Source organism: Camarhynchus parvulus, chromosome Z (genome assembly GCF_901933205.1).
Source record: "Camarhynchus parvulus chromosome Z, STF_HiC, whole genome shotgun sequence".
In the NCBI taxonomy this organism is placed as follows: Eukaryota; Metazoa; Chordata; class Aves; order Passeriformes; family Thraupidae; genus Camarhynchus; species Camarhynchus parvulus.
Window position 1 is genome coordinate 47,459,088 of NC_044601.1, and position 25,614 is coordinate 47,484,701.

Genomic DNA, 25,614 nt, shown 5'->3' on the forward strand with positions numbered 1-25,614 from the left:
CCCAGTGGAAAGGTTGGTGCAACCTAATGGAAGAGAAACTAGTCTTTGAGGCACTGAGCAACTGTTTAAAAGGTGAGGAACAATCTGAAGAGCTTGCCTAGTCATATCCTGCTGCAACCATTTGCTTTCAGCCACTGACGGATGAATGGAGAAGGAAATTGAAACTGTCTGAAACAGGATTCCATAGGAATGTATCCAATTAAACCACAGAGAAAACACATTGTCTATTATATGATAATTACTTTTTCTGAATCTACATTTCTCTTTGTCTTCAAGGCTGAAGATAGTGAATTAAACAGAATAGGAAAAAAAATACTGTTCTAAAGGAGCAGAAGTGATAAAGGAGCTAGAAAAACATAACGCTCTTTGGGAGAAAGATAAAAAGCTGAACAGGTTTCTGGAGAACTTTAACTTCACTTCCACTCATAGAAAAAACATCAAAGGTAGAAAAGACAAGCACTCAAGACTAGATTTAAGACAGTGTAGTGGTGAATCAGCTGTATTAGAAAGCATATGCGTTTTCAGTTTTCTTGTTTCATCTTTTTTTCAGACTTTATCTTTTTCTTTTTTTTTAATGCACAGATTTTGTCAAGCCCTTCTCTTCATTAATCTGTTTGCCAACAATTACCGTAAGTCTCCCAAGAGAAAACTGGGAAGTTTTGCAAAATTTTAGTGCAATTTATATGAGCTGGTCCAGGAGCCAGGAAAAAGGCAATTAGATTCCTGCTTTCTGGAGATGATGACAGATTGAGCTCTGCATCCTGAGAACTCAGCCAAGGACACTGAGAAACAGTACCAGAACTCAGGGTCCGAGACACTAATAGAGAGCTGGCAGGTTATCTTGCATCAATTTGATGACTAACTGAGAAATGTTGCTTGGCTTGGTTTCTTCATGGCTCAGAGCCCACTTCAGGATGAAAACAGACTCCACTGTGGTAATAAAGATGGGGCACTTACCAGGCAGATAATAAAAGTAAGGTTTTGTTCATCACAGAATTGTTGAGCAGTTCTTGCAGAGAGGGGCCTTTGGGAGGTCACTGGTTGCTCCTCACCACCTCTGCCAAACCAGGTCAACTTCAAATTTGATCCAGCTTCAGGGACAGAATTGTTCAGAATCTTCTCCAACCAAAGACTGAAGATCCCCAGGATCAGGGTTGCCACATTTCCCATATTTAATTAAACTCAGGGTGTGATTTTTTTTCCTTTCCTTATATTGCACTGGAACTCCACATGTTCCCTCTGTGCTTTTCATCTTTGTGCACCTCTGAGAAAAGTCCTGCTTCCTCTTCTCTATCCTCTCACATGAGGTAGCTGAAGATAGCAACTTCCCTTTTTCTCACCACCATAAACTAACCCATTGCTTCATCCCTCCCCATGCTCATATTCATAGCTCTCCACTGAACTAACTCCAACTGGCCAATACTTTTCCTGTATAGGGAAGCTCAAAATGTGATGCTGTGCTCTAACACTGATAGAAGAGAATTAAGACAACCCCTAGCTGCCAGCTACGTTCCCTTATATGGAACAACAATGAGTTGCTTTTCTTCACCTAGAGAGAAAATGGCAACTCTTGTCCTAATTATTGTCCAGAAGAATGCCTAGATGTTTTCCCCATGAAAATGCTTTCCATCTGGTCATGGCCAAGCATGAACTCCTGAATGCAGTTGTTCCACCCCAACTGGAGGACTATGCAACTCTTGAAATTCATGAAATCTTTATTCACCCATTTTTTCAGCCTGTCAAGATCCTTCTACCTGACAGCCCTGCACTCCAGTTGATCATCACTCTCTACTCTGGTTTGATACATTAGAAGGAACAAGAAATAGAAATTTTGTTGTATTTATGAGGTTTTCTTTTTTTATGCTTCCCTTTTCTGGATGGAAATACACACAAAAAGCAAAAAATTTTATGCCAGTACAGATTTATAATAACTTTCAGTAGAATTTGTCTTCTGGACAAACATGAAGTATTCAGTATACTCCACAAGACTGACTGATTTTGGATGTCCCTGCTGCCATGATTCCTTACAAGGAATTAAATTCCTTTCAATTTCTTTCAAGGAAGGAGGCAATGTTTATCTTCTACACTAGAAGTATATTCCAGACAAAGAATATTAAAAAAAACCCAAACATTTCACATATAATTGTTGGGAATGAGAGAGTGGGAAAAGATTGAAATAAGATTCCCAACAGATCAAGAATAAGAAATACTGAATTATTCAAAGAATAAATGCACAGTTAGCAACAGCTCATTAAAGAGAGTACAAAATATGTCACTAGGACTCTGAGTCCATAAATCAGACTCTGCTACAGAGGTTTTTTGCAGGGTGCAAAGCTGTGTGCACTATGCCCAAGGACCCCAAACCCCAGTTGCTGCTGGATCACAGGCAGGATCCTCATCAGGGTAGAACACAGGCACTGAACGTTTGTGATAATGCTGAAGCCGTGAGAGCAGTTTTTCCACTACATGAGGGTATTTTTCAGACACGTCATTTTTCTCTTCAGGGTCATGAACAATATCAAACAGCCAAAGTCTCTTTGTTGATGGATCAGACGACTGAATCTGTGACTCATTGTACAAGGACGGTGGAGGGAACCAATGACTGCAGCCTACAGGAACAGGAACAGACCAAGGGTCACTTCTGAGATACAGAGCAGCAGCGTGGAGACACAGTTTTGGTACAATTGATTAATTTACTAGGTCTCTTGACAAGCCCCTGTGCAGTGACAGCTGCTGCAGACCTTAACTCTAGCTCTGCACCAGAGTCTCTCTAGTGCAGGGCTACCTAAATAGGAGTCTCATTTATGCAAAAAACCACTGCACCACTGAGATCCAGAATTCCATGTGTCTTTATTTCATATCAATTAATTAATTCAGTGGCCCTTCTTCTTGGATGCTATGATCCTCATGGATCCCTTTCAACTTGAGATATTCTATAACAGTTTTTTCCCTAAGGTTTAAGTAACTTGCAGACAAAATATTTGGAAAATGAAAAAAACACTTCATTTGTATTTTAGAAGCGCTCATTCTAGATCTTTGCATGTGGTCAAAAACCTAAGAAGTTAGGAGAATTACTAAACATATGGAACAAAATTAAACTGTTTGTGGTGGGTGGGAGTAGGATACACAGTACAAAAAAAAGGTATTTTGTTACCTGGATATCCAGTTAGTAACTTCCATTTTCCATGTCTTATTGCTGCATGTATGGATATGTTGAAAAGCGAATCATCCCAAGGAGAAGAATTGCTCTGTGGTAAAGGTGTCCTCTTATCAATGCCAAGACCTTAATCAAACAATAAACTAAATTAGGAACACTGCATATTCATGAGGTAATTTTTAGAACTCTGTTGGAAAAGAAAGCAGTATCACCCATTTATTTTTCCCTACTGGATAAAGAATTTGTTGTATATATGCAAAGATCTGTGCTATGACTCACATAGCATTTTAAAAACTTACCATTGGAATGGTAAATGAAATGTCACAGCTGAGTCCAGATAACTGGATTCATTTTGTACACAGGTACTATATGTGTATCTCATATACCTGTATTAAGAACACTCAAAATTGGAACTGCTAAATTTGGTCATAAAAGTGCCTGTATCTTTTTCCAGGTAGGAAGATAGGATCGAAAGATCTCCTGAAGTCAGTGCTACTACTGCTAATTCCCTTAGGTCACTTCAGGGAACAAGTCCTAGGTTCTGACCACAACAGAGAGCTGTCCCTTTGGGCTGAGCTGGCTGTTCACAAAAATCCACATCTGGTCAGCAAGCTTCTTCTTTGGCATATCTTCATACTGTCTCTGGAGGAGCTGTGTATGATGTGGCCCCATATTCTGATACTATTGAAAACTGAAACGTCAACTATGCACACATTCCCTCTCAAAAGGGAACCTGAAGCTCCTTATAGGAGGGAGCTCAGGAAAAATAATTAAAATGCATTAGCCAGGGATGATTAGGAGACCACTTTGCTATTGAAACCAAAGGGGAGGAAGCCAGTCAGACAGACAGCCCAGGAGCATCCAAACCAACTTCCATGTCAGCCTTCATAAATAAAGTAGGCATTCAAGACATAACATCTAGAAGTTTTATATTAACTGTATCAGCTGATAACAGTATACCAATGACTACCAGAAGGCAACTTTTTGGATGAGAATCCATGAGATATACAATGATCAGGTAAGAGCCAATAGGAAGCAGAACTAGGTATTTCTAAAAGGAGTAAATTCTGCAGAATACAGTGGGGCAAATACACATCTAATGGAAAGAAGAACAGAAATTTGGGAAAGGAAATGCTAGACACAATTTCTCCATTTTTTATGAAGGACTTGCAGAGTTTCTATTTTCTTGCTGGACTTTACACTTTATTTTCTTTAATAAACAGATTTGTGCATACCCAAGTTCTCCGTCTGCATCAGACTTGTATAATGTTCCCAGATTGTAAGGATATAGGATGAGGAATAAGGATATAAAAGGGGTGACTTTTTGGAGTATGCATACACAGACTGAGGAGGACTCAGCTCATCTTAGATCAAGAAGCACTGAAGCTGATCTAAAATAGAAAATAAACCTCAAACTCCTATGAAAACAAGGAAAACCTCACAAGTAATCCCAGCAGAATCTCTTCTGGAAGATAAATCCTCACACAGCCATGTGATCTCCATAGGAAATATGAAACAGCTTAAAGATTAATTCTGCTTACTTTTCAACATCATTATGTGTTGTTCTGTCATTTGCTTTGCTACTCCTCGACTACTCCTCTTTGCCTTTTAGTTTCTTAAGCATAATGAAAAACATTCAGCAGGTCAAAAAACAGAATCATGCTTTTTAAACCTTATGTCTAAAAACTACAATTTCGAAGCTTGGTCTAAAGATAAAATTATGTGAAGCTGCATTTCTGATTTTAAAGTTTAGCATGAAGAATATGCTTCTGCTTGCTGAGCTGCTTACAGTATATGTGGAACTACAACATTACACAAGATAAACTATTTAAAACACTTCAAATAAATGGTATGAAAGATTGTATTTTTAGATATACTTTGCAAAATATCCTTAGAATGCCATATATGAGACTCAAAATAAGATTCAAGTAGATAAAATAGTTTTTAAACACTCTGATTTGGTCCAGGTAATAAAACTATACTCCTAAATGAAAAAAATTATTTTACCAGAGAATGAAGTTCAAGTTATTTGGTGAAATACTGTCTTTCAGCAAACTTTTTTAAAGAAAAATGGATAAATTCCCTCATGTTGAGCTGTTATAAACAGAACTCTGTCAGTCACGTTAATTCACCTGCTGCAAGCACTTGTTTTGTGGCAAAGAAATATACTGTCTATTATTCAGGGAAGTGCATTGCTTTCCAGACTGTACAAGTCAACTTTCATCAGACATATTGGTCATGGAACACAGACTGATGTTGGTTCAAATGCTCTCTACAAGGATACTTACAGGACTGTCAGTTTATTACATTACATAAGCACCAGTCTGAGAAGTATTATAAATAAAAATTTTGCGTGATATTAATGATTTTCTTCCCATCCTGTGACTTGCAGCTCAAACTCAGATATTCCTCCTGCTGCATTTACCCATCTTCCTCCTTCTCTTCTTTTACAAGGATCCCTTTTCTGATTTCGCAGACTGAAAAAGTCATATTGGTTTTGTTTCCTTTTCAAGACAAAATGTTCAGTCCCATAGCATCTAAGCAGGTTTTTTTCTGCTTTTGTTCTATATTGTGGGGGAGGTTTTATTTATTTTTTTCTATTATGGTTGACAGGAACAACAGCCCTGTGGACTATTCAGCAGTCAAAGGACAGATGCCTTTTATTAAGCTCTGTAACCAAGCCAGCCTTCATAGGTCTGCATACTCTCCTTACGGATTTATACATTAAAAAATGTGATGCTTTTGCTTGTGTAGAGGATAAACATTTTACTTTTTTACCATTGGATCAGTGTATCAGTGGCTAATGAAATAAGCCTTTGTTTTTACCTTGAAAGAAAGTCCCACAGCCTTTCCCATGAATTTTATTATTATCAAATAGAAGCCACTGTTTCCTGAAGCTCAGCTTTGGACCCTCACCAGCAGCTATATTTCTTTTTTAAGTAGCATCTTGGGAAATGATAAAACTTGTATTAGTTAAGAAAGCAGTGACCTTTCATTCAGGTATTTATTTTCAAATATTTAATGCTAAAATGAATTTTTCTAATGATTTTAGAGTTTTGGTTGGAGTTCTAGGTCACCAATTAGTATTCAAATAGCTTTTATATCTCTATAGTAAAAGCTAGGTCTCTCAGAAGACATTGCCCTTGACAGATGATTTTGGAGTTTATAGCATAGTTCCAGAAATCCTTTGTATTGACAGTCTTAAAAATGGTTTCAGGATCAGATTTTTAAAGGAGTTGAGGTGGCCAACTCTCACTACCCACAAAAGTAAATACTTTAGAAGTCTGGCCCTTCGCCCTTTACAGAAACTTCAGCTTAGTTCTTTTACTTTTGTTATCATACATTGTTTCTATACACATACATATTTCAAATTAGGATGAAAAATCCTATGTAATTTTCAACAGCTAATCTGCGACTTCAAGAAACTCAATTTTTTCAAAGGCCAATGTCATTAACCCTGAAAAATATACACAAGATGCTCAGACAGCATCAGTCAAAACGTAGGCTACTTTTGCAGAAATAATTGCCATTTTGATAATTTGAATATTCCATAGCATACTCTTCAGGCAGAATGTTGGAAAATTTACTGTTGGATAAGTACATAAGTAATATCCTTACTGTTGACCAGAGAATATCCTGGACTTTTTAGGAAAACTGAATTATCTTTCAGTGCATTAAGTCTTGCTAATGCACTAATATAAGTACAACAAAAGGGAAAGTAATGAAGATGGCAGGGAAAAGCCAACACTCCACATACACAACAGCATGTGCTCTGAACTAGCTACTGCTATTCAGGGAAGTGTTTGCTAAGTTTTAATGAACAAGGATGGTCCAGAGGCTGCCCAGAAAAGCAATCCCAACACTAAAATTGGCAACAAACAGGACACTATGCCACTACTGAGATCCTTCTTGTGCCTCACATGGTGTACTGTGCAGTTTTGGTTCCCATGTTATGAAACAGACACAGAAAAGCCATGCAAGATACAAAGACCTGAGACAAGGAAGACTAAAGCTATGGAGCAATTTCCATGCGAAGAATGACTAAGTAAATAGGACTCTTTATCCTCAAAAGTGGACAGCTGACGAGAAAAAGGACAGAGGTCTAAGAAATCGCATGGCCAGGGGAACCTGAGTAAGGAACAACAAGCCTTTCCCAATAAGAGCATTGAATAAATTAAGATGTCATGTATTGAAAATAAATGGTAGTATATATTTCCTAATTACAAACCAAACTCAGGTGTGGAATTTCTTTACATGGAATGCTGCAGGTGCCAAAAGTTAATGCAGATTGAATAATAATGCATTCACAAAGTGGGAGAAAAATCCCTCAAGAATTATTATATCCAAAATCACAGCCTAAAGATTAAGAGCAGGCCATGGGGGCCACACAAGAGAGGTGTATTTATGTGCTTGCCCTCATGTACCTTGTGCTACACAACTGCTACTCTCAGGACAATGAACTGGACAGATTTTTGGTGTGGTCTTACACAAGATGTGTTACTAAATTACTTTCTGTTCAGAAGAGGCAAATAAAAAATTAACAAAAGAAAGCACTATATTGAAGTACATTTATACAACTTTTATTATATTAATCCCTGTATGCAGGGATGTATGAAGGTATGAATGTACATACAACTGAGCTCATTCAGTATCCCATGTGTATTCCTGATTTAAAACATCATTTATGTTAGGAGGGTAGCTCTTCCAGAATGAAAAACTGTCTTCCTACATATTTTTGCATACACTTACAGCAGCCTTCTGCTTAATTCATTAGTTCATCTACCCAACTGAAAGGGTCAAAATTTCCACAAAAACTAAGTAGAGAATCATAGCACCATAGCATATCTCAAGTAGTAAAGGACTCATGTGGGTCATAGACTCCAACTCTCTTCTCCTCAAAGGACTACCCCAAACTAAACCATATGACCAAGATAGCTGGGCAGATGCTCCATGAGCTCTGACAGGCATGCAGCTGTGACACTCCCTGGGCAGCCTGTTTCGGTGAAGAGCCTTTCAATAATGCCCAGTGTGAGCTTCTCCTGATGCAGTTTCATTCCATCTGCTCGGGCCCTGTCAGCAGCCACAGAGACAGGGAATCAGCACCAGCTCCTCTGCTTTCCCCCTTGAGGAAGCTGCAGGCTGCCCTGAGGTCACCCCCAGCCCTCTCCAAGCTGAGTAAACCAAGTGACCTCAGCCACTCATCCCAAGTCCTGCACTTGAAGTCTTCCTGCACCTTGGTTGCCCTTCTCCCTATGTATATATGACTCAGATTCAGGTTTAACTATGATTTCACAAATCCATGAACACCATAAGTAATTTTTAGCACATCCTCTAGTTTACTTAGAGTGCTATTCTTTAAAGGAGGTGTAGAATAAAGCAATGAAAATATTAATTTGTACTAGCAATAACTTCCAATGCACAGATCAGTTTGGGCAGACAGGTCAGTTATTTCCTTAGGGCTGTTTTTTCACTTACACCAGTACATAAATCAAGAGGACAGTAATTGAAATTGTGGATTCACATTGAAATCAGAATCTGACACCTACATTATTTCCCGCTTTATTCATACCATTTTAAACTTTAGAAAAGTCCCTACAATTTGCAGAAAAGTTACAAGATGACAGATTTTGCCATACTGAAGTGTGTCCCAAGATGTGGTTACTAACAGAAAATTCAACATAAAACAGAAAAGATTAACCAAAACTTCTTACTTGGCCCAGCAATCTGTTTTTCACTTCACTTCCTAAGCATAGGGAAGATCATAAAAAGTGCTGCAATGTGCTTAGCCCTGTTTTATTCCTCCGCACCTTTCATAAAAGCACTCTGAGCTCATTCAGTATCCCATGTGTACTCCTGATGTAAAACATCATTTATGTTAGCAGGGTAGCTCTTCCAGAAAAAAGAACTGTCTTCCTACATATTTTTGCATACACTTAACAGCAGCCTTCTGCTTAATTCATTAGTTCATCTATCCAACTGGGCAATGATTTCTGGAGGTGGAAAATAGGAAGCAAAATGTTTTCACATTTCTACCCTTCTGATCAATGTATGCTTGAGAATCAATCATCTGTTTCTTGGCTCATACAATCCTAGTTACCTACCAGAAACTTATCTAAAATTTAAAAATTACTAATTTATCTGACTACCATGAAAACCACAAAAATGTCTGAAAATCCATTTATTTTCTGTACAACTCAAAACCTTTTAAATTCTTCTTCTACTGCTGCAAACCAAAACAACTTCATCATCCTTTCATGCCTGTAATGCTATATGGTAATAGAAGAAAAGAAGGGTTGATCCAGTTTTACTGCATTTTACAGCTTTAGATGCCTATCAGAAGCTCTCATCTTCCTGTGTGGAGGCTATAAATCCACTTTGTTTATCTGTTTAAGTCTTTTGATGTTTTCAACAGTTTCACTGATAATCTCTAAAATATTTAATATTCAATCAAGAGCAAATAATAGAAAAAAGTTTTCCTAATGCAATCAAAATCAAAATTAGCACCGGCAACAGCAAAAAGCCACTGCAACATGGTAGGAAGGCTGGAAAATTCAGATCTGTAAACTTCTTTGCAAATATTTCCTATGATTCACTTCAATCCTTTGCTTTTTACTTTGCTAAGCAAATAGTCCAAGTACCACATAATTGTTACTTGTAAAAACAGTTGAGGATAGTCCACACCCACATTGTGCAAATTCACAAGTTAAAGAAAATAAAAGGTACAATCTGACCTGCTTTTTAAAGAAAGGCTTGCTCTTTAAGTTAATCAAAACCACAAATTTTTTGTATCATTTTATTAAATATCAGTTTCATAACAGTATACTCATTTAAACATTGATATCTAATTTTTAACCCTCAGAAGGAAGAAGATAAACTAAATAAAGCATAAATCTTCAGCTGTGATTTTAAAAAAGGACTATACATATTCTATATCAATATTAATGGTATTTTGCAGGTCTAATAAATATAGATCAATTACTCTTCTCATTCCTCTATCTTTCCTTCTGTCATTCACTGCCACTGAGACCAGCTCAAGCAATTGGTAGAAACTTAAAAGTATGGCAACATAAATAGACAGTACATCTAAAAATAAAATATACTCCCTTCAGTGTATGATTAAGATGATGAAAATGACTGATGTTGAGAACAAGTTTTCTTGGCTGGTAAGAGATCAAAGAGTACACAGTTCTCTCTAACATGCCACTTAGCAAGGTCCTGACCACAAAACTTAAAGTGCCCAAAATGCTTGAAGCATGCTGTATTTCTGTACACTGTGGTCTACAACACAAGCATGTGGGGAGGCAATGTTGGGTACTGAGGAACAATTTTGAAGAAAGACAAAGGAAAGTTAATTTATTATTAATTTGTGAGCCAGAGCCCTGACCAAAGAGCAAACTGAACAGCTAAGTGAATATCAGAGTGGCCATGCCTACAATTTTCTGATATCCTACACAGTAACAAAAACATTCTTTTATAAGCAGCTCCATATAATCAGTGTCCTTTAACGAAAACAGAAGCAAATGAAGCTTCTACCATTATTTCTTCATCTGCAAAACAAGGATGTTAGAAGTTATGTACCTTTCTCAGTATACTTCGTGAAGGAAAAATGAAAAATATCAGCATTCTCTGATATTTCTGACAATAAAATGCAGCAGCAGTATGACAAGGAAAATAACCACACAAAGCTCCAAGCTTAATTGCAATCTGCTTGACAGAAAAGACTGAAAAGTCTGTATTAAGAAAAGCCACCAAACCCAGGGTGAATTAAGATTTTAGGTGGGTCACACTCTTTGCAGTCCAAATAAAAAATACATCTGAACAAATAGTAAATAGGTGCTACTGCTTTGCATGTGTAAATCACATTAAAGAGCATTCAGCTCAAGTAGAAATATCACCATCATTTCCTGCGACACAAGTGTATGGACATATTACGCTGGACGTCTCAACAGTTTGCAGCCTAGCAGCTTGTAGTGTCTACTGCACAAAGAAATTCCCTGGATATTTCCTTATTACTAAAATTTTTCTCTGTAGTTCTCAAGACGTGTACAATTTCAGTACAAAATTTTGTCTGGCTATGCAACATTCCCTAGAACATTTTTGATTACTCCACTCCAGTACTTGAATAACAGATAACAGGATCCGCATAGAGCAAAAGTTTACTTCTCATAACACATGACCATGCAGGTCAAGAAACTAAGCAACAATAGAAAAAGAGAGAAAGATTCTCACGTGGCTAGAAAAGCACCTAAAAATCCAGGAAACAAAACCAGTTTCAATTTCACACTGGAGAGGCCACTACTGGTTTCCTAAAGGAATTTGTGCTGGGACCTGTACCATTGAACATATTCCAAATGACCTGGAAAAGCAAATGAACAGTGAGACAACAGCCTGTGAATGATGACAAGTTACCTGAAGCTGGCTGTAAAGGATGACAGAAGGCCTCTATGAGGCTGGGTAGTAGGCATTAATATAGTTAGTGATTTTTAACATAGATGCAGGTAAAATGATGCATGTGTGAAAAAAATAATCTGAAATTCATATAAACATATAAAATTATGGCCTTTGTGACTCTCATAACCAAGAGCGAAACCCTGGAATCACAACAGACTGAGCTGACACTTTTTTAGAATTATGTCAGTGTTGTACAAAAAGAGAACTGAGTGAAAGGAATTATTAGAAAAGGACTTGTTAACAAAGCAAAAAGCCCCATGCAACTGGAAAATTTGTAGTTTTGGTCTTCCCATCTCAAAAACAAGACTGAGAAAGTTCAGAAACCAGTTGCAAGATTAGGTGGTATGCAATCCCTTGTGAGTAAAACACCTGTGGTAGATGTACATTCTACTTAATTAAATTTGCATTTTCTAAGGAACTCCAAGGACCAGGTTGTTTCTGCTCCCTCCCATCCTGTGTAACATTGGCGAAATGCAATCATATAATCAAAACTTTATTGTCTTAAATGACAGGGTATATATCATTTAAACATGCAGGCCAAATACTTTGAGTACCTTGAACTTACTACACAGTAAGTAGTAAGTTACCTCATGAAGTATCCTGAGTGAAATCCCATGACCTTGGTAGTTTTTAGTATTTTTCAGGATAACTTCAGCCTCTACCTGGCCTAACTAGATATCACCTACAATACAGAGTGGCACTACTGCACACCGTGTAGCCACAGTGAGGAAAACTCAAACATGCTGAAACTCTGAGTGAGACATAAATTCTTTACTTAGGAAATTTATTGTCTGCTTTGGCTGGAAATGGCCATGTTCCAATGGGACAACACTACATTTTCTGAACAAAATGGATTGGTGTTTTATTTTTTGAACTACACCAGAGATGTTTCATAGAAAATCTCCATGTTATTCTATCACTTCTTAAAATCTTTTAATCACATCTCAGCTATCAGAACAGCTAGGACAACTCTCTGAGCTGCCAGTACCTTGACATCCTTAACCCCAGGTTATAAAGGTGATAAAAGAGATTGCATTTTATCAGTAAGCACAATTGTCACTCAGACAGCAATGCAACGAAGTCCTGCTTGTGTTCAGAGACTCTTTGGGGGATCACTGCAAGCGCTCATGTTGTCAGACTTATCTCTGCTAGCAGAGGCTGAAGGAACACACACAGAGCTACAGGTGCAACAAGAAGCTCCCATCATGGGTTTCTCTCAAACACAGACCCTGAGCAAGGGACACAGCCATTACAAGACTGCACCACACAGCAGACAGCAAGAAACTACTGAACTACAGACACTAGTGCTTGCTGACAGACAGCTTTAGGGAATGAAGTGGCACTTATGCATATGTTAAGAAAAAAGATATTGTAAATAATTTAAAATAATTCAATCTTGTGCATAGCGGCTATCAACTCACTGAAGACTCACACTCTTAGCAGACAGGCTTTCAAAAGGTAGTGTCACCTGGCAATGGTAAATGTCAAGGCAATAAATTAGATGTTCAAATTCTGCTGAGATTAAACTCTAAGACATTAAAAATTTTTCCTTATTTTGTAAAAATGTTTTTATTAGAGAAAAGTGAACAACTCCATATATGTTGCAGAGTAGAATTCCGCTTAATAGTTGAACCAATCCATGCAGACTACTTCCACTAGGACTTAAAACCAACAAGCAGTAACGAGTATTATTTCCATAGTAAGGTAATGTATATGCCTCCCTGCCTCTTGTGATCTGATTAGTAGGCTATAAAAACCACAGAGGAGATCCCCAGACAGAAGTCTGGGACTGGCAAACCAAAACCCACTTACATATGAAACCCAAACAGAAAGAGACTATTTTCTAGCATTTTCATTATCATCTTTAAATTCAACATACTATTCTAATAATCCAGTGAATTCCTATTGTATCCACCACCTTGTACGTATTGCCAGAAAAATGGTAACTGAATCATTCTCCTACTGCTTCCATTAAAATAAAAGCTTCTGTTCTTAGCTAAGTTATCTGATGCTATTATCAAGATTTAAAATTTTTATTTACATGTTGCCCAGTAAAGAGAAAAAAGAAAACCCAAGAAATTAAAAATATCACACATGATTACTTTCCTAATAAACAATGCAAAATCCTTATAATCATCTTGCCCCACTTTTGTGCTACAATGGCAGAAGTGTAGGTAAAAAAAAAATCAAGAACTTTCTTAAATATTATCAAATTCCACAAAAAAATTACCCTCATGACAGCAGTCTTCAGCCTCCTAGAAATCTCACCACATGCATACACTCAAATTCTGCGTGACTGGCAGGCTTCCCATGCCTTACTAATGCTCAACTGTGGAACAGTGGGAAGTCAGTTAGAGCTTCAAAAAAATCTACCCTGAAACAAATGGGAACCTTTCCATTAATTCCACTGGGCTCTGGTTCAGACTGGTTAAGCATCAGCAGTAACAAACAAGGAATTTACACCCTACCAACTCCTCTTAATCAAATAAATGAAGCTAAATTCCCCTTCATCCATACAGTTCAGTAGACACAAAGTGTTTTCCACAAAACGGTCATATGAAAGGCTTTTTGTTGCAAATTTTTTTTTGTTGTAAATTTACATTTACAACAATCACTTCTGGCAACAACACATAAGCTTTAATCAACTCCTCAAATAAAAATGATTATGAAATCAAAACAAAAGTGCCAATACATGATTTACCAATTCTCAAAACTCAAAAGAGTTTAAGAAAATAAGAACACACAATGCTATGAATAATACCAAAAACTGAGTCTTATGGATGAGCAGATGAAAATGAATTCCAGAGTAATTTTCCCTGCTCCAAAACCCATATCACCATGCTCTGAAGTTCTAGAAAATCTAAACAGTGTTTACTTAAATATATTTCCCTGCAGCACTGAAACAGCAGAATGAAGGCAGACTTCAGGTAACAGGTAACCAAACACTTGGTCCTTTATATGAACATGGAGCCACACATGGGAACACAAAGTCAAGAAATGAACTATAACTTTACTGCAGTGAAACTCAGGAAGCCACCCAGTAACTCTTCTTTGTAGTTAGCACTGCTTTCCACAACCACATCTTCTGAACTTTTCTCCAACAGCATTTTTCCAACTGTCCAATAGTTTCCTCCCTGAGGAAATTCCCAGGCCACACCAAAAGCACTAACCATCTGAGTTATTCTCTTTGTTACAAACAGTTTTGAATAGTGACCTCTCATCTTCCAGGAGAAATTTCTCCCCAGCTCTGTGGAAGTCTGTACTTTACATTTCACATCATGTAATAAATACAAATATTATTAATGAAAACACAGAAAATAAGTGATGGCATGTCCAGATGGGTTCGGGTTATTTTGATTTCCACTAACACCAAATTTGTACACAAACCTTTCAATTTATATAAGTAAGTAAGGAAAGTTAGCGGGTACACCATTTGTAATGAATTCTCAACATTCTACTATCCTGTAAATCTTACTTCAATGATATACATGTTCTTGAAGCATTCAAGAAGCAAAACATTCTGTAGGCACAGTGTGGTTTTCATTTGCAAGTGATCTGGCCTACAGTTTGACTTGCAGACAGTCTACAAATATTTTAAATCCCAGGTCTCTACATTACACTATAAAAACCAGAATGGTACACAAAAAAAAAAACAAAACCAGATTTCCTTCGGTATTTCCCAGTTTTTAAGTACCTGGATCTGGGGAAAACAGAAAAGGTTGCAGAAGAGTTTAATGAAGGAACAAATGAACAGAGAAATAGCTTTCAGAAATTAAAAAATGGTACCATCTACATTGTTCATCTGCACACAGAATAAAACTACAGATTGTGTCAGAAATGCCAATGGACTTCCATTATGGTTTAATTTCTTTGCTTTATGTTTTCAATTAAGCACCAACATGCTTTACATGAACATGAGATTTTTTTTTTCCCTTCTGAAATTCAGGAAATAATATATTGAACATGATTGAAGTTTTTTATTATAGACTCTAGACCACAGGTTACAATATCAAGAGAAGGGCAAGTACTGCATTTTTCATTTCCACTTATGAATATTAAATCAAGCCTGAATCATACCCCGAATCATACACTGAAAATCTGGACTGTCTCTAATGTAGTAATATAATTTATTACTAAATTCCCTAAAATCCTAAACCACTAGGATGAATCAACTTCTCACCTACAAGATAAGACTATATTTTCAAAGAAAATCTAATCAAGAAATAAAAAAGCTAAAAGACAAAGGTTACAGTTAATATTTTTTACAGTTGGAAGATAAACTTGGACTTCATATATCTTTTATTCATAAACATAAGGTTTTTTAAAATGCCACATTTGTTTGTTAACAGCATGAAAACACATGGCTGTTCTCCAAAAATTTATAACTCTTCATTTATAACTTTCTGTCCCCTATAGCTACAGAAGCAGAAAAAGTCTTTAACACAAGTAAGAAAGAATTCCCCAAGCAAAATTTTACCTTGACCATAAACAGAAAACTCTGCACTGTGTTTCACTTGGATGAATTATAAATTTGGTGGTGCAAACTGCAAGTTTAGTTTTAGCATTTTATACAAGGGAAACTTCATGACAAGAATTACCTTTTTCTAGACTTGATTCGGTGGAGGAGCCTGTCACTTAGTTTTCATCAAGAAATACACAAAACAAAGCAAACTCCTTCTGGAGTTTTAAGAATTTCTCCCTATTGCTTTGGCAAAGAGCATACTGTTATCTTAGCATGAATATAATTCATATTCCTCCAGCAACTGATTCAGCTCGTGAATTTGGCTCCCCTCCAACAGACAGCTCAGTCAACTGAAGTATAATCAGCTCTGGCTAAAAATGCCAGTCTCACTATGATCCGTTTGATACTCTTATCAATTATCGTAAGGCCTTTATTGATAACTGCTGAACTTCAGCAAATCTCAGTCAATTAACTCAAAAATGAAATTAGAGTAACTTTTCACAAAAATGCAGCAATTGTTTTTAATTTCGTGGTTATAATGGATAATGTTACAAATGTATAGACTGTTCTTTCTTAGGATATATACTTTCATAGGATATATGATTTGAACCAACTTCATTGTCTCTGTATTGTCTCTGAATTACCTCTTACTTACACAAGTAAAATCTTGGGAAGAGATGGAGAAATGGGAAGAGATGGAGAAACGGGCAGGAAAAAATGTTATGGATATTAATCTTAACATTCAATAAAGCCAAAATTTAGAAGTTACTGTATTTTCAAAAAATACATCTAATTTAGACTCTTCATAAACATAGTGGAAAAGTTAAATATCAAAGCCCCAGCACGTCATTTAGACTGTTTTAAAGAAAGTATATATAAGAGTATCTTGTTTGGAAATAGACTGTTTTTGTTTAGACACTGCTTGTTGTACATTAACAAACTTTTAATTATTATATTCATTAGTGCTTCTTAGACTTTTGCCTTCTTATGAAGCACCAAAGACAAAAAATCTCATGGAAATCAAAGCTCAAATTACAAGGTAGCTTTGAATAGCACTATTAAATTAAGTAACATTTTCCCTCTTCACAATATAAAACAAACACTTATCAATGTGAGAGTGGAACAAGTCCTTCACAGCTATTTCTAGGCCTGCTGCACTCAGTGGATTGCTGGTTTAGGTGATTGTCTATACTACAGCAGACAGAAAATTCTCCTCACCAGAAAGAAGGTCTTGCACATATTTTGAAAAGATTGAAGTCACTTGAGGCATCTTCTTCCATCTACACTTTTATGTCTTCACCCAGATAAAGTCAATTCATTTTTGCTCCTCTGCTCATTCTTCTAAAACCAACAATTTTTCCTTCATGTTTGTAGTGAATAAAATACTTATTCTACAGTGTTGTCTGAAAGATAGCTCACAGACAGTAGAAAGTGATTTTTCTATTTCAGTTATAGTAATAGAACTTTTATATCGGCTTATCCCATTTATAAGGTGCATTTCTGAAGCTACACAAGTATCTGTAGTTCTGATGCCTTAATTAATGTGAAAGTTCATGAAAATATGCCAGAAGGAAGAACAATCTTGGTACAGCCACTTTGAAATGCAGATGGCCCTGTGAGCTTACAAGACCTTTGCATGCATGTACTTTGTACTGATTCCTCTTTTTTTCAACCATGACATGTAGAGCAATTATTTCACCTCAATAAGGAAACTCTGGAAATGTCAAGGGCTCTTCCAACCTACACTGTGACAATGAATTAACAAAGAAATAAAGGGCTTTGCCACTTCACTGAGGAAAGACATTTTGTGACCTTTTGCTGCTTTATGGCAATAATGAGTTTTCTACAAAACTCTGAGTCTTTCTCTTATTTTTATAAAATAAAAACATTTGAGGAATAGCCTTGACCTTAACCTCGGGAGAACGAACAGAATACTGATCTTAAGAAGCGGATGAGCCCTGAGACACTGTAACTTCCTGATATCACGTTCACAAGGAGTAGAGCTGCACACAAACTTAAAGAGTGAAGCTCACCTATCTTAATTCACTTAGTTAAATGCTATGAAGATCTAGATCTAGTATTATTAATTCTAATGTCAGTTTTATCATAGCAACATTTGATTCCAAAGGAAAGATTTATACTAGAATATCATATTCAGTCTCTTACCTTTCAAAATACATATTCTACTTAATTTCAACAAGAGTAGACATTTGAAGCATTCACCTTCTCTTTTAGAGAACATATTATTTAGAACATATTATTTCTTTTCAAAAATACCACACCATACAAACAATTGAGTTAAACCCAGAATCATCAAGGGCAGCAAAAAATCCTAGTGCACCTCAGCTAGGTGAATCACTTATCGAGTAACTACATTCTTAGACAACCACAGAATAAAAAAAGGAAGTTATTCTAAATAAGAACAAACTTAATATTATAGTCAACAATGTTAAACATTACAAAAAGAGAGACAGAAAAACGAAATGCTAAACTTTCACTTCCAGTGGGAAAACAAGGGAAACAAAAATCAAAATCTTACTTTTTCTAGGAAACAATTTTTTACTGATTGTACGGAACTTATGAATTATTGAAGATATGTCCTGTTGTGATGGCCTTATGTGTGAAACACCCAAACTCCATCTGCATCACTGTAAGGATGCTGTGTTGAAGGTAAAGAGAACTGAACAGCAACTCTAAGAATGTGTGCTCTGTTAAAATTTAGCAGGTTTATGGCTCGGAGATATTTAATTTGAAAAATGCAATCTACCATTTACGTCAAGACTTGCATAAAAACATAAAATGCTAGTATTATGCTCAAATAATTATAGAATACAATGAAGCATAAAAAAGCAGTTTAGAGGGATTTCTGGATTCCTGTCATGATACTTGCATTACACACCTAATCAAGTGACCTAACATTACAAAATTCTAAAAAAGATTATCTACATCCCAGAGGAAACATGGGCATTAGTATTCATGAGGCTCACCAAACATGCGATCCTCTAGTATTAAATACTGCAGGGATGGATGGTTCAAGCTGAGATGCAGATGGGCTAAGTGCCAAGGCAATGCAGAACCACAGCCCAAACTTCCTGACAGCAAGAGGTACACCCCAGAAACTCACGTAGCTGACAGCTAAAAGAAAAACACCACTTATCTCTGATGTGAATGGCAGCAGAGGTAGCTGGAACAGCAGCCTCCCATTAAGGAGTGGAGCTGAACTCTGCCCAAAATTGCCAGGTCAGCATAACGTGCACTGCGTGGAGCGGCCAAGGGATCCAGGGTCCTATGTTAGCAACTCCTGCCCTACAAGCTTCCAGGGGGTCATTGCAACTTATGATTTTCTTGAAATGGAAAGATAACAGAGTCCAGATGGTTAGAATGCGCATGTACAATTTTGCAGAAAAATGGTAATTTGGACAAGCAAAGATTTTGACCGAGAGGAGATTCTGTGTCTTAAGCCTGTCACAGACATGGAGTGTATTTATCCCATTCAACACCCACACAGCACACTCATCCATGCACCTTCTGCTGCTGCTGATTAACTCCATTATAACAATCTTTTTTCCCACTTTATTTTTCTTTTTTTTTCCCTTTTTGTTAAATAATTCTAAACAAGCTAGATCATAGAATGGGAGAAGAAGTGATTTCTGTCCTACAAACTCTCAGGAATCATCTTTCACCTGGGCAAAATAAGTAATAAATGGGACATAGAGGACCCTGGAGTGTCTACTCCTTAACTAAGATGAATCATTTTAGTATATGTATGGATATAATATATAATGCTACAGGCATTATTATGTGATTTTAATATCCACAAATGACACATCAGTCCCAGAAGAGAAAAGATTTCTCTATTGTAATATATTATATGTTCATTTTGCATATAGCAGATCTAGCCCTTTATAAGCAATCATTTATTTTGGCAATTAATAGCGCAATATATGAGGTAATGCCTTCTTTCAAATGTCAAGGAGAGCAATGTAAAAACTGAATAATTTTGCTCTAGGCAAATAAAGGCTTGGGGGAAAATCACAAAATGTTTTTAAAAGTTCTCTGTTTTGGATGTCTCCCTCTGAACAGATATATCTTCTAAATAAATTGACAACAATTAGTAATCCACACTGTTATTATGCCTTTGAAGTTTTAGTTTATGGTTAAGTCTGGAATTTTAAATGAAGGTAAAAGTTTTTTCAGCCTAATCTAGTGCCACCCAAAACATATTTATTTTGAATACATCTTTCTAATTTAAATAAATTCAAGTTCTTTTTGAAGAGAAAGTGATGCTACACATGTAGTCCACAAGATTTTGTCAAAGTCACCAAATTTATTAATAAATTTAGCAAGTCAGATTAAAGCTAATACAGTGTGTACTGACAGATTCTGATTAACAACTCTGAATTAAAGGGTATATTTCCTTTCAGCATGTCATTTAGTTTTGATTCTCAAAATAAAATTGCCTTCTGTGGGATATAAAGTTTCAATGCTGCTTCAAGACAGGCCATCTAGCAATGATTGTGGTCAAAAATAAGTTTGGTTTAGCAGTTAGGGGAATTGAGACTTAAAACCAGTTGGGTTTTAATTTAGCTGAATCACCAAATCTTGATGAAACGCCATAAGGCTGTTTAAAAGACAGGAGATCTTTCACAATGGAGGAGCTGATGTCATCCGCACAGCTGCCAAACCATCAAAAACTTGGCTTTTTTTTATTATTAAGGAAAAATTCACAAAAAGGGGACAAAACAATTTTCTTCTCTCTTCAAATGTATGTAAATCTGGTTTTTTACTGATGCAATTTTTAGGTTACTTTATGCATTTTATTTGTGCTTTCTTAACCTATATATTACAGAGAAAATCATACTCTCAACATAATTTCAGCTTTCTGGTTTTAATTTTCTTATTTTACTACCAAATCCTTAAACCTAACAGAAAATGTGGATGTTCCAGACCCAAATCTGAAAGACAGTAGATTTTTCATAGCAAATTTACATAATAGTAAACTCTCTAGTAAACTAGAAGTCTACACTGACATCAAGCAATTGATATGTAGGCTCATCACTTCTGAAAACAATCAACAGTGTGATGAAGAAACAATCAGAAAGAGGAAAGCAATGGCTTTTAGCAGGGAGGGAGAGGAGCAATCACCTCTGAGGTGTGTGGGTCCAGCTCCATCTGCAGAGCTCACCAGACTCATTTAGCACAGCAAGGCTCAGCCATTAGATGTGGTTTCCCACTCCTTCCCCGTGGGGTTCTTGTTCCAGAAGCAGCCAGACAGTACTAGGAGGGTTGCCTCCCCCTCTGCCTCCCCTCTTCCAACCACACACCCTCCTTGCCCCCCCGTGGGTTGCTGCTGGCATCCATCAGCCCCTCCAATGTGCAGATTCAACCCACATGACAGAAGAAAACCCGGCTAGCAAGTTGGATCAGTTCACAGAGGTATCCAAGAAGTGCCAAAATGAATGCAAAATAAGCGCCAAGAGCATGTGGCTAGGAGAGGGGAGGGGAGAAGGTAAAGCTCATCCCCAGCAGAAACCTGCTGGATCACTTAATCATGTATCATGAAACAGAAACCTCAGGGTTTAATTTCAGAGTCAAAGGAATCAGTCTCACTTGTCCCTCAAAACTCCATCTGGTCCCAGTCTCTGTGGCAAAATGAACACTTGGCTATCCAGCATACATCCAGAGGAGGGAGGGAAAAAGGATTATTAAAATCTGAACCAGTATCCTGATCGGGTTCATAGCCCAGCTCTGTGAGTAGTTTTGGTGACCCACGAGAAAGGGGAGCAGTGGTGAGGCACTGTGGGAGTCAGGATATCCTCTGTGGTAGCAGCAGCAGCCTACTAGCTTAAACTCCATGAAACTAGTGCCTCTGGCTGAGGTTCTCAATGTGGTCAGAACCGATCTCAGCAAGTGTGGCCAGATCCTCCATCTGCTACCAACCACACACTGATCCCCTGCTCCTCGTCACACAGCTACAGGGCAGGTTGATTCAGCTCACTGATGTGGTAGAAACCTTTCCTCCTCTTTTGACTGGCTACCCAAAACAATCTGAAAGCTGATCTACAGAAAAATCATCTTGCCACCATGTGATTTCTACATCTAAGACAAGCGAAGGAGGAAGGATAGAGGAAAGGGAGAGGACAGGCTGGCCATCCTGGCAACAGCTAACCCCAGACTGGCTTTGCAACTCCCAAAGACCACAACCCACCCCTCTTTTCATCCTAGTTTTGGAGATCACACTCTAGTTTTTCATTCCACTGTATGCTCTTACATGAGTACATAATTGCAGGTCTGCACCACAAACCAGATCAGTTTGTTAAGAGAAAACTTGCTTTTAACTCCAACCACTCCACTGGGCTGCCACAAGTCAGAGGGAGGCTACAGGCAAGGTCTGTGGCCAGGGAGAGGATTGCCTTTTTTAGTACTAAACATGAAAAAAAATGAAGTTTAAAACACTGCCCATGTGTGTCAGATCACAGGAAAAGTCTATATCTGAATGAAGGAAGTCTGCCTTCTGAGGAAGATGACCTACTTGAAGGAGCCAGTGAAATAAGGCCTAAGCATTTTTTTGTAAAATGGAACTGCAGGCAAACTATTTCACAGTGTTTCTCCTCTTGTGCTCTTTACTATTAACAACAGGAGACGTGCAGTACATGATACAAGACTACTGCAGGGCTACAGTGTTTGCCACTGCACATCAGGTCCTGCAAGAAGGTAAGCAGATGCTGATCAGCAGATTCATCAGATCTGCTGGAGTAACCCCGGCTGATGCTCAGAGATCATAAACCAGCACTCAGTCTGAGAAATTGAAAAGTTATACACTGTTACCCCACAAGTGGTAAATTAACACACAGCCCAAGGTCAGTGCTAACAGACCACAGCAGCAGAGACATTGCTAGCTCTGCAATCAAGACACCATGTCTTACTACTTTAACGTAACATGCTGTTGCATATTTGGCTGTAACAGTTGACTTGTCACTAAACTAATTAATGTCTTTTGCACAAATTCTTCCCTGAAGGAGGGCTTATTTTGGCGTAAAAAATCTGAACAGAACAAAGCTCAGTTTTCCTGTTTCAGTTAAAAAACTCTATTAATTACATAAGGCATCCCATTTTTCATGCTACTATACATACATATAAAATCAGGTTTTTCTGATAAAGATGAAGATAAATGCATCCATTAAATAAAAACATATTATGGTGAAAGAAGGTATACATTATAGACAAAACCACTCAAGAGTTCAGGAACACTGAACTTGCCCTGAGTGCACGTAAAATAGTAACTTAATGCTCTACTTTGCCCAACTACATCTGCCCAACTACAACAGTACTGTCTTCTTGCCTGATTAACCACAACAACCTGAAAATTCCTTTTTTGCTTACATTTAACAGAATCCTAATATTTAATTGCCTATTTGCTGTTTTACAGTACTCTGCAAACCCAAAGATTTGGCTAATCTTATCTTGCAGTTATTATTTCACTTTCTAATTCAAATTTCTATTAAAAAGAAATTATTAGAATAACAGCAATAGTTCATCTGACATTGGATAATTTAGGTGATATGATTTTTCAAAGCAGACTAGGACAGGAGCAAAATATGTATAAAGAGGGTAAAAGGTTATACCAGAGTTTAGAAAGAACCCAGCAAAACCTGCAAACATGCATTTTAGCACCATAGGCAAAAGAGTACTCCAATGTCAAAACAGTTATGACATGGAAACAATAAAGAGTCAAGGAAAGAGCAAGACTCCAGAGTGACACAGTTAATCATCTTGGTGACATGAAGAGTGCATGGACAGTTTAAGATGCTTAAAAAAAAAAAAGGAAACCAACAAAACATGAAGAGAACCATGATTGCTGAATTGCTGAAAATCTGAAATCATTGTATATTCCCAGTTTTGTGTCTCACTAATCTATCCATAATAGGGATACTAGCATAATTTTTCTAGATAATAATTCTAAATTTATTGTTCAGTTTCAACAAATGAAAAACAGACAGCAAGTAAAAATCAGCTGACTTACATACATATCCAATTACTCCTAATAACTCAGGCTTAAATAGAACTCAGGCTTATTAAATAGAAATTTTAATCCTTATATGACTAAGCATAATTTCACTAGGAGGCACAAAGTAATTTGCTGAAAGAATAGGCCTGTGCTGAGAAGAGACAGGTAAATGCTATATGGCGCATAAGAACCTGTTAGTGAAAAGTTCAGTTTTTGTTTTTAATTACTGCAGTTTTGAAAGGCACATAAAAACATTGTAAATTTACAGGCATGCACATAACCTCCTCTGCTCCTGATTCTTAAAACCCGCATCTTATACAGCAAAAGAGTTGCACCTACTACAGCTCCTGACCCCCCAGCTCCCCTTCTTGCCCACATTTCACACAATGCACACAACTAAGGACACGATACATGTAGTGAACAGCGAATGATCATCAGAGCACGGCATCATGGAAGCAGTTTGGGGCCACATTTGCTAAGAGCTCAGGTTCCTGAAAACCTCCTTTGCTTGTCCCCCCGTCTGCTTACTCCAGGAATTTGTCTATTCAAACAACTCAATCACAGGCTATTTCCACAAGGAAAATACAGTCTCTGAAGTAGGCCTGAGAATATTTCACCAGGGCATAACATTGTACAGGAATCCTGTGACTCACTAAGCATTTTCTGAAGGGAAATTGGTGTAGCTACACCTTAATTCAACCAGCATGTAAGAACTATCTGCAGGCAATGCTGCCCAGTCAGCATTAGATAGGGACAATGTTGCTCCCTCTCAGAAAAGAGTCACAGAACCAGATGTGCATTGCACAAGGCCATCTTACCCATTTCCATCCAGTTATTGCAGCACAACATGTATTTGTCTTGCAGGCAACAGATCACTGTCTCCATTGCACTACTTCTTCTCTGCCTGGATTTACTTCTTTATATAATGAAATACAGAAATGCTATAAAAACACTGGAAGGGACCTCTTCCAATGTTCTGTATGAAAAAAATGTCTGCTTGAAAAGCTTGTAGTCCTTAGCAAACTAGTGATGTTGAATCATAAAACAGATGGTGCTTAAAAAGAGCTATAGAATTAGCAAAGTTCAGCTCCAATTCATGTGACTGTGGCATTAAGGATCCAACCCACATGATTATGGAACAAAAGCAATCACACATCTTGGAACTTCTCAGCTCCTCACAAACTCAAGCTTTCCATTTGCAAGGTCATATTTTACAGTTGTATCAAGATGTATTAGGGCAAGCAGTTCATTTGGAACTTTGGAGAGAGGGTTTGGAAAGGGTTGTTGGCAGTGTGCCTCACTGCGCACCTCAGGCACACAGCTGCTCCTCAACATTTCCATGTTCCAAAGTACTTTATTCATTACTCAGCAGTGTTTCAGAGCTCTCTGAAACAGGAAGCCCATGCTGATCACATTGAAGAACTTACACCATCCAGGGGATGATGTTTCTGTATTTTAAGGCTATTTACTTAAAAGCAAAAGGCATCCTACTGTATTTTGTTTCACCTGGAAGAAAATATTTCACTTATGGAAGAC

At 37.3% G+C, this 25,614-nt stretch overlaps 1 protein-coding gene across 1 annotated transcript in view; it reads right to left on the minus strand.

Moving 5' to 3' along the window:
- Positions 1–1,017: 1,017 nt before the first annotated feature.
- ARSB (arylsulfatase B) overlaps positions 1,018–25,614 on the minus strand; it is a 63,550-nt gene continuing 38,953 nt past the window's right edge. The window contains exons 7-8 of the mRNA XM_030968940.1: positions 3,155–3,283; positions 1,018–2,609 (exon numbers count right to left, since the gene is read on the minus strand). Of these exons, the coding sequence (XP_030824800.1) occupies positions 2,344–2,609; positions 3,155–3,283 (395 nt within the window). The 3' untranslated portion in view covers positions 1,018–2,343. The remainder of the gene's footprint in view (positions 2,610–3,154; positions 3,284–25,614) is intronic.